This window comes from Morone saxatilis, unplaced genomic scaffold (assembly GCF_004916995.1).
Source record: "Morone saxatilis isolate NCDOM2014 unplaced genomic scaffold, NCSU_SB_2.0 Contig17, whole genome shotgun sequence".
Lineage (NCBI taxonomy): Eukaryota > Metazoa > Chordata > Actinopteri > Moronidae > Morone > Morone saxatilis.
Window position 1 is genome coordinate 21,233,879 of NW_023339729.1, and position 9,716 is coordinate 21,243,594.

The 9,716-nt window shown below is 41.2% G+C and overlaps 1 protein-coding gene across 1 annotated transcript in view; it reads right to left on the minus strand.

Annotated features, from left to right (window-relative positions):
* Positions 1–9,716, minus strand: part of fbxw7 (F-box and WD repeat domain containing 7) — a gene marked incomplete at its 5' end in the record, with an annotated part of 110,856 nt that overhangs the window by 73,608 nt on the left and 27,532 nt on the right. The window contains 2 exon segments of the mRNA XM_035659354.1: positions 504–1,046; positions 1,259–1,507. Coding sequence (XP_035515247.1) covers positions 504–1,046; positions 1,259–1,438 — 723 coding nt within the window.

The window sequence follows — 9,716 nt, forward strand, 5'->3', positions numbered from 1 at the left end:
TATCTTGACCACTGCCTCTTAAAGAGGGTCCACTGCATGCAGTAACACAATTGTGCCAAAAGAGGGAGCTGCTGTTTTAAACATGAGAGTGCAGTAAATAGTGTTTTCTAAGCAGTGATATGATAATAACTAAACACTACCTGTGAGAAAGTTATACAACTGCTGTGCCTGTTGCAGAAGTATCCTAAAGAATCAGTTCACCAAAAAACTACATATTTTCTCACTTACATATAGAGGCCTCCAACCATGCACATGCTTTATGTTAGTTATTAGTTTTGAGGCATTTGTCTCCTTCACCCTAATACAATGGAAGGGAATGGAAATGACTGTAGTGCCCATTGCATTGAAACAACATTAACCAGAGAATGATCCTGCAGAAACAGTGTCCCTGTTACCTCTGGAGGTTTCCCAGAACTCACTGTGTTTACACAGGGACTATTTCTTAACTAGGAAAGTACAGTAGTTCCATTCAAAAGTGTTCAACAAACAACAGCTGTGCTTACCTTCTTGTTGGAAGAGCTTTGGTGTGTACAACCGGAGTCCAGGTTGTTATTGGGGGCAGACACATTGTTCCTGAGAGAGGGAGACCGCAGCCCTTCCTCCCCTTCTCCTTCCTCCTCCTCTTCCTCCTCCCTCCCACTCTCCGCCGAATGTTCAAAGTCATCGCTGTCTTGGTCCATCTCCTCCTCGTCCTCGTCCTCCTCCTCTTCCTCCTCGCCCTCTTCCCTCTCCTCTTCCTCCCTTCCCTGCTCCTCCCCTCCCTCTGTCCTCTCCTCCGCCTCCTCCTCCTCTTGGTGACTGCTGCTGTTGTTGTTCTCCTCCTCTTCTTCCTCCTCCTCCTCCTCCTCGCCCAGCGGCTGGCCTCGCAGCCGCCTCTGCTCTGGCCCCCACATCCATCGAGCTCCTTTCTCTCCTCCGTTCACTTCGTTTGGAGGGCCCTCTTCGTCTTCCTCCCCTTCCTCGTCTCCCTGAGGGCCGTTGCTGGCTCCTGATTCACTTGGCGCCCATGGTGGTTCTCTCTCGCCATCAACCTGCGATGCCTCAGGCTGAGAAGAGCCACACAAAGAAAAACTATGCCTCAGAGGAAAGGATGGATGAAAAATTGGCTTAAAGTTCTTACTTGGTTACCACAGTGCATTATGTAACCTGTTTTGATGTATACATCTTCAGACCTCAGCTTACAGATTGCCAGTTCAAAAGAAGTTTACACATTAAATCCATCCATGTGACCATAATATCATTTGTTGATTGGCCTTACCCTTTGCTGCAGCTGGTCTTCCTCCTCTACTACCCGGTTCATGTGCTCATCCTCATCACCCTCCTCTGCCGCCTGCTGGGGTGCCCGGGCCGTGGAGGAGGCGTTACCTCGCACTGCCGGACCCCCCGGCCCTCGACTCCGCCTGCTGCTGCTGCCCCCCGACAGCAGATCCTGGTTCATTTCCAAAAGCCAGCTTGCTACCTCCTGAACCTTCCCTAGGCTGTCTGAGGAGGAGAAGGGCTTGGCATTCTGCAAAAAAACACACAAAAAACACAGATGATCAGCATATGTTAACTGTTCTCTTCTCAGAATGTGTTTCTGAGGGAAAAAAATCTAACAACTGCTCAAGAGAAAGAAAAAGACTAATTGGATATCATTATCTCATACACACAAACACATGCTCATTGCTTATTTCCTCCAAAACAAAGTGTGAATGCCCCTCTTCATATTCTATTCTTGCCTCTGAATTAAAATAATTAAACATTTGCTCTTGGAGCCATATTATTGCTACTCAGCAGCAGACATGGAAACAAGGTGGGAGTGATTGTGTTTGGCTTCAGATCACACAGCGTTGGATGGGCAGAAACGCCTTGAGAACTACTAGTATTCCAGCTTCCAACAACGCCAATAAACAAAGTCCAATCTGTCAAATACAAAAGCAAAACATGGCTTAAATGTACCAAAAGCTAATCCAACAACTGTCCTTAGACTTCTCCAAGCTTCGAAAAATGAAAGAAATGTTATTCTAAATCCGCTGTTGCTGCTCTGCATTCATCTGTTTATGATTGGGGAACTTACTGAATGAACACAGAAGTCACACTGCTTGCTTCTGAAACGTCTAACACACGTAGAATTTAGGGATAGGCGCACCAGAGCTTTATCTACAGACACAGCAATGAGACTAGCGACAGTGCTTATCGGTCACCATCAGAGAATCAATTCTCTTGAGGTGAAGTTTCTTTCAGTCCACATGTCCTTGCACTTACAGGCACCTCACTACACATACGTAAGATGCTGCAAAGTATCATTATGTAGTTAAAGGTAATTGACAAAAAGCGACCGGCCATGCTAATCGAGAAGATTTGACCCCACTGTTAGATAGAACAACTAGGGATACAAAGAATCTGCTTTTTCTCTCCAGATAGACAGTAGAATTTGTATACTTAAACTTAGGGTATTGTGTTATAAGAACTCCTTAACACATAACTTTTTAACTGAGTCGAGATCTTCTTTCACCAAACTTTCCTTGTTGTGAGTGAAAATGTTATAATATTGTTTATACAATATATAAAGTTGTGTTGTTAAAGTGTATAATGAAAAACACTATAAAAGAGTATTTATTGTGACTTGGAGAATAGATAAACTAATTGATACATTTCTGGTTTAGCAGAGGTGACAATTGAACCATTATCACAGTTGATGAAAGTTATTGTCATTAGGACCAACCAAAGGGCTCAGACATAAAAGACCGTCTAAAATTCACCACTTCATGCCTCAGAGCAAAGTGCTTCTCATGTTGTTTTCTAAAAAGTGCTTCAAACTAAACTCTTATTATATTTTTTTCATATTTGTAGTAGCCAATTAAAAAATTAACAGGTTGTTCTGCAGGGAGCAGTAATTCATTACATCGTGTTATATCCCATTACACCCTGCAAAATTCTGGAAAGGTCTGTACAAACCTCTTTATGAGATCACAATTACTGGTACTATGTGTACTGTACCATTTAATTGTGGAGTTTTGCTTATCTGTATTAATGATCTAAGGATAGAGGGTGTTGTATGTTGTACACAATGTGGCAAATTTGTGATATGGAGCTATAAGTAACATCTCTTTCAACTCTTTCAGGTATCTGGCAAAGCTACCAAACAGGAAACAAAATCTCAGCCACACAATGTCAGTGAATCGATTAAATTGTTGCATTTAAGGTTCAATCAGTCTTTTACAAAACTGAAAAAGGTGGACACTTGCTAATTCTTCAGCATGATCCCACTAAAAACCCATTTATTTCAAATAATCTACTGGCACTCTCTGTCCAAAGATGGTCCATGTTTAAAAAGATGGAGCATTACTAATGCTAATCGTACACACGATTTTAGGTAATGAATTATATTTGCAGTAGTCATGTTTCCATATTTCCACAAGAAGGATCTTTGAATGCAAGTGCTAAGTATTCCCTAGCAGCTGTAAGTGTTTCTAAACAAAAACTGGCTTTTGGAGGACAAATACTGTATGCATCATAGAGTAAAAAGTCCACTGACTCTTTTCAGATCATCAAAAATAAAAAGTGGGGTATAAAACTCTGTAGGCATTGTATCCTCTTTGCTTTTGTCTTTAATAACATCTTAATCTTTGAATTTTGACACAAGCTCAAACACACACGCAAATCAAAATACACAGTTTTTATTCTACCGACTCAAGATTTAAGTGGCAAGAAAGGCTTATGTAAATAAAGGTAAGTGGGATGTGTGAGTCATGGATTTGTCGGATCCAAGTGGTAGTGGGCTGAGCAGGTAGCATGCAAAGTAGCTCCAGCTTCAAGGCTTTGTAGTATCAATGACTTACACCAAATACATGTGAAGCTTTAAGACAAGATGTAAGAAGTGAGTACTAGAGTGGAGAGTCTTTATGTGAGGGCAAAAACTTTGCATAGATTTGCAAGTCCAAATAAATAACAGATATTCTGCAAGTCATAAAATGTATTATCAACTACTGTGTACCATAAAGGAAGTTAAAATATCCTTATAATTAAACACACACTTCCCCTCCTGTCATATGATGGTCCTGCCGTTACATAAATGTATCATTTCCAAACAGAACAACAGAGAGAAGGGACATTTCACATTGTTCTAGATTTTTTTTAGTTTAATCTTTAGTTAGTTAACAATTCTTTCTGGTTTTCAGTTTTTATTTTCTTGATTTACATTGTACTTACAATCAGGCATATAAGGTCAGAGATTCACTACTGGTCAGAAGAAGATATTTTAGTCTGTAGAATTGAACATAATCTTGGCTAATATAGTTTTAAAAGGTGCCAATGGGCCTTTTAAAATGCCCACATGAGGTCTCCAGCTAATCTTAACTGTGACAAATGAAGGATCAGCTATGCAGACTGCAGTTCCAAATCTCCTCAATGCACTACATACTGTACGCCATGAGAGAATATCTTTGGGAGGCTCACATACTTTATCTGTCTCAGTGAAAACCAATTGCTTTGACCTTGAAGAAAAAGTCACTTCTCCTCGTCTTTGCTATATGGTCCTGGTGCGGTGGTGGGAAGCATTAGACCTATCTCAGATTGCACAGCCTTCCCCTAGGGACTGCCAGTTCATTGCTGTGAGCTCAGAAGAGGAAGGCTATGAATAGCTAAAGTTGTCCCTGCCTTTTACCGGAACAACCCGAGGTTCCGTAATTAGTTTCCTAAACACAGCATGAAAATTGTTTGTTGTTATTGTTGTTCAAACAATTGTGAGCAGTGCAAACAGGATGAGAGACATTGACGCACAATAAAAACGTGTTGGCGATAACACAGGACAAGTGTAACTGGGTTTTGATTCATTTACTGGCCAAGAGCTTCAGGATTCTTGTTCAATTATAGCCGTACAGCTACGTATGTCTTTCTATGTTATTATTCACCCTCAAACTGGCCTCAAATGCTCCTTTAAAGGGCAAGCAGAAAATCATTTCAGAATAGCAGCTTGTACAATTAGGAAAAATCACTTTCATGTTGAAGCTTATTAAGTGGTTGAATTAGTGTTTTGGGGCAACTAAAACACAGGAAGATGTAATTCCAATTACACTTGTGAACAACAAAGACATGGCACATTTAGTATTGTATACACAAGTTTCATTCATCACTTTCTATTCTTAGTCTTGCAAGAGCTACAAAGTGGACAAAAATAGCTCTGGGAAGGTGTGGAGGGCAGGTGTGAATTTGTGTCTCCTGAAGTAAATGGGTGCCCAGGAGATAGAGAGCCTCGGAGAGCACACATAGAAAATTAGATCAGAGACTTGTATTCCAAGTTACAAAACAAATCACAAAGACATGTGCTTCATTTAAATTAGGCCTATTTATCTACTTCACTGATCATGTTAGCTTGGCTGCCAGACTACTACATGTGAAAATAAACAATATTTAAAGCTGTTCCAATCAATATTGTACATTAATAATGAATCAGATAACTAAGGGTAATGTGAAACGCGTCACTCTTAGTAACAACCCCATGGAGAATTAACTGTAATTGTAACCCTCAGATCTATGGAGCGTTTTAGCATCTTTCAGCTCACCGTTTTGGTTTTCCAGCCCACAAACGCTGCTCTCATCAATATCGCTTTTAGACAGGCATAATGGAGCCTTTAGCAGCTAAAGGGCAGGATATGTCCCTCAGGACTGAGTGGCCAACAAAACAAGATGAATATTGGACTTATATTTGTCAGGTAGCCAAAAACACAAACTCCAAATGAATGCTAATGTTTTTCTTTGTCGGTTGGGTGTGTAAATAGGCAACGGTTTGCTAACATTGAGTACCATAACAATTAATAAATGTGTTTACATGAGTCTATCTACAACCCCCAAGTGGCAAAAAAAAAAAAATCCAGCTTTAACAAAAGTTTCACTTCTTAAAAATATTTTGCAACTGAAATAAATGGAGGCTCATCGTGTTGGTCTAAATAGTTTGTTGGATGCCAACTTAGAATCTCTTTCATTGTGCCCTTAAGCATGTTATCATAAATGCTTAGTGGCCAAAAGATTTCCTTTTGTCTTAGAATAATAAGATGGACCAGCCTTGATAATGTATGCCCGGCAGCCTGGCAGCGCAGCATACATCCAGACAGTCTCTGGTGTAGCTGCTGATGAGGAGGAGTTGGGATTTCTTCAGTGAGTGGTGCCAAGTTGGCACTTCACAAATAAAGCCACAGCTGTGGCACAAACAGACATTACTTTAGCTGTGTGCAGAGACACAACATGGGGCACTTCAGTAAGTGTTTGCTTCTCTTGGGTGGATTTGGACTTCATATGCTGTGATGGGTGGGCAACAGGTGTGAATTCACTTTATATGGACATCATCAGAGCAGGAACTAACCTGCCCGCCCCGCCACACAGCTGACATCCAAGCTCACAAAAACAAAAGAGCAAGTCAGTAAAATGTTGTTTTAGAGCTACAATACAGTTTAATGCACTTTGTTGAAAGAGCTGAGGCACCCATGATGTGGATTTTAATTAACCACCAAAGGCAGTCTGAGATACAATCTAGTCAGGGCTGGGATGTGTTGGGGCGGAAGTAATCCATTTGATATTAGCTGCAAATTTTTGCTAAATTATTTCTAGGGACGTCCCAAGCCAATAGGAAGTATTGGGTTGATAAAAGCTTTTTAACTGTTTGGTATCAGGCGTAAGGCCTGCTCTATTTCCTGTATAATTGCAACCTAAGGCAATCTGGGTACAATAGAAGCCAGAAATATTGTATTTATAGTTGTTTTCAAGTGTTGTTGAGAACATATCTTGGTTATAAAAACACAAATCTAATGAATCCTTATCAAAAATGTGTGTTGAATGTTTATCACAACAAATTACTATTGTTTAACAAATCTTAATAACATTTTTGAAACTCTCAAATGAAGGCCTGTAATTAAGTAGGTAACTATTTATAAAGAGCATAATGTCCCAAAGTTCCTTACAAAGGAATTAAGACAACTGATAAATACAGAAATAAAATAAGGGTTAAATTACACATTACAAGTCTAAACAGATCCAGTACTGGTCAGGTTACAGAAGAGAGACGCTGATTTCTGCCATTTCCCGGTCTTTACAGTTGGCAGAACTCCCTTTATTGTGTCCCATTAATCATGTGATCTCCTCGCCTTAAGTCGTCTCTCAGTAAATACCAGTTTTATTTAAGTTACTTGAGAAATCAGTTTTTGAAGGTTAGGATTTAGAAACTTGGAAACCTTGTAAATTTAAGCAACAGAACAAACTTTGTGTAACATCTGTCAACTGCGTTTCCAGTAAAGGGTTTTGAGTCATTAAAGTATAGTTTAATGGGGTGTGAAGATTCTCTTCTTGTTCCAGTAACTGATCTTGTACACTGAAATCATTTTGGCCAAAATAATTATACTGTTTTCTACTGATATATGCTTATTTGTGAATCACTGATATCCGAGCTGGTAGTTGAATATTCAGAGTAATATGCTTCTGTGTTTGATGACAGATTGCAAACCAGAGATCCTGGGGGAGGGGGGGGTCAATGATTTCCAGTTTTGAAAAAGATGAAACATGACTTAAACGAGGCTCAATTGTTTCAAGGCTATTGGATACAGCTAGCACATAAACCCTGTTGAGAGTAAAGGAAAGAAAATTAGAGGACCGAGCCGAACACCCCCAAATGGCAGCAATAAATCACACCAATGTGACCTTAATAGAACAGTGGGAGAGAATGAAAATAAAATGTTGGTTCACAAAGCACATAGTAACAGATGTAGATCGAGCAACGGATGTATAGTGGCTCCGCTCACATTTTCAAATATTAACAGTGGCACTGAACAAACCAATGTGAGTGTCTTAAAGCTGACGGACAGATTCTGCTGTTTGACGACTGCCTCCTGAATAACTGCAACATGTGACACAAAAAGCAGCAGGAGGTATCGAGGATTTTTGACTTTTGTGATTATAAATTCTTTAATCCTTGAAAACACGATATGAGGAACCATTTTCCAGGATTCTTACAAAGTCTAGAAATCCTATAAATACACTGCGTTTGTTGAAACCTGTGTGTCTTCAATTCAATGCAGAAGCCATTAATCGATGGCTCTATTTAGAGCTGGTGCCCTGTGATGTCTCAGAGGAAGAAAGTGAAACCTTAGTTCCTGTGCTGCTTGACAGAGCGACAACATTTTTCCACATTCATTTCAGTACTTCATCCTGTGACAATGCCTTCTCGGGAAAACAATGAATTCTGTTCAACATAAAAGTGACATTAAGGTTTTGTCTATAAGCACGCCTCCTCCAAAACTGTCACTCATTATCTATTTTTCATTTGAATTGTTGCCATGCAACAGCCCAATAATACCACAACATTTCCCTTTGTGGATTTCTATCATTACTCATGAGAGCATAAATCTTCTTAGAAACTAAGAGAATCAATCTCCTGTACTGTGAGAATGGCCTACTGCCAGAAGTACTCTGGAAGGGCTCCGTCAGCGCGGGCCAACTATTAAAACAGTCATGTGCATAACAAACAATAAAACAGAGGGAACCCTCAAAGCTACAGCCATGAGACAGAAGTCTGTGTTAGAGCAAAGTCAGTCTCTTTCTGGCACGTGCACAGAAGCACTCAGACGCACACACAATCTTGTTTGGCTTTTATTTGTTCCATTAGGAAAAGCTTTTTCTCCAATTGATGAGGGGCAGCAATCACTGTAAACCACAGGCAGTCTGAAGGCATCCATTTAAATGACTCTGCAAGCTGAAAGCAAGTCCACTGTTGTCAAGGCAGCAAGACGGCCATTAAATCACCTGTTTCCATTAAAGAATCAATTACTGCGCAGTTCTTATACCTGAGAAATCGTTTCGGACAAGCAAAGCAGATAAACAAAGGACACTGTACTTCACACGCTGTGCTTTCTGCAATATGCTGTCAGGCCCCACGTTTCCTCAGCCGCACATGGGTGATAACTCAAAAACCGTTCAGCTGGTCAGCTGATCAGGAGGCATGGAGACACAGATGTGACTGTGTCAGTGGGCGCTGACGCATTGTTACCTTTGGTTGAGGTGGGCAGCCAGTGGCCAGTCGCTGCAGCTGTTCTGAAGTGTGGCTGGAGAAGAGATCTGAGCAGCAAGCTGTGCGGCCCAGTCTCTTCATCAGAGAAGAGATGATGCTGCAGCCACAGCCACACATCGACTTGCTCATTAGTAGCCTGACTGTTCTGGGGTTAGAAGTGGAGGGAAAAAAGAGACAAGCTGCAGCCACCTCCTTGTCCTTGCTGAATACCTTGAGTTGTCCTCACAGCTGACGCTTTTCCTGTAATGTATTCCACATGGTGCTGATCCACAGGTACTCCGTCACTGAGATCAGGTTGGTTTTATCTACTCTCAACATAATGCAGATGCCGACGCTCACCTTAATCCACAGTGAGGGCACTTGAGTTGGGAAGTACACTTTGTCGGTCCATTTCCCTCGTGATTGCTTCCCACTTACTCCACTCCCTATGCTGTACTTCTATCTCTGAACAGCACACGCCTCCTGCTGTAGCTCCCCCTGTTTGCCAAAATCACTCCCATCCACAGAAAAACCTCCTTCTGATTTTTCAAATAAAGCAACGTCTGCCACTACTCCCTTCTGTCTCCCACAATTTCCATCCGTTCCCGTACACTCCCTCTACTGCTTTCGGCTGCTGTGCAATGAGGATGCTATCCCCGTCAACACTGCTGCCACCACTACAGCCCCCCCCCCCACCACCACC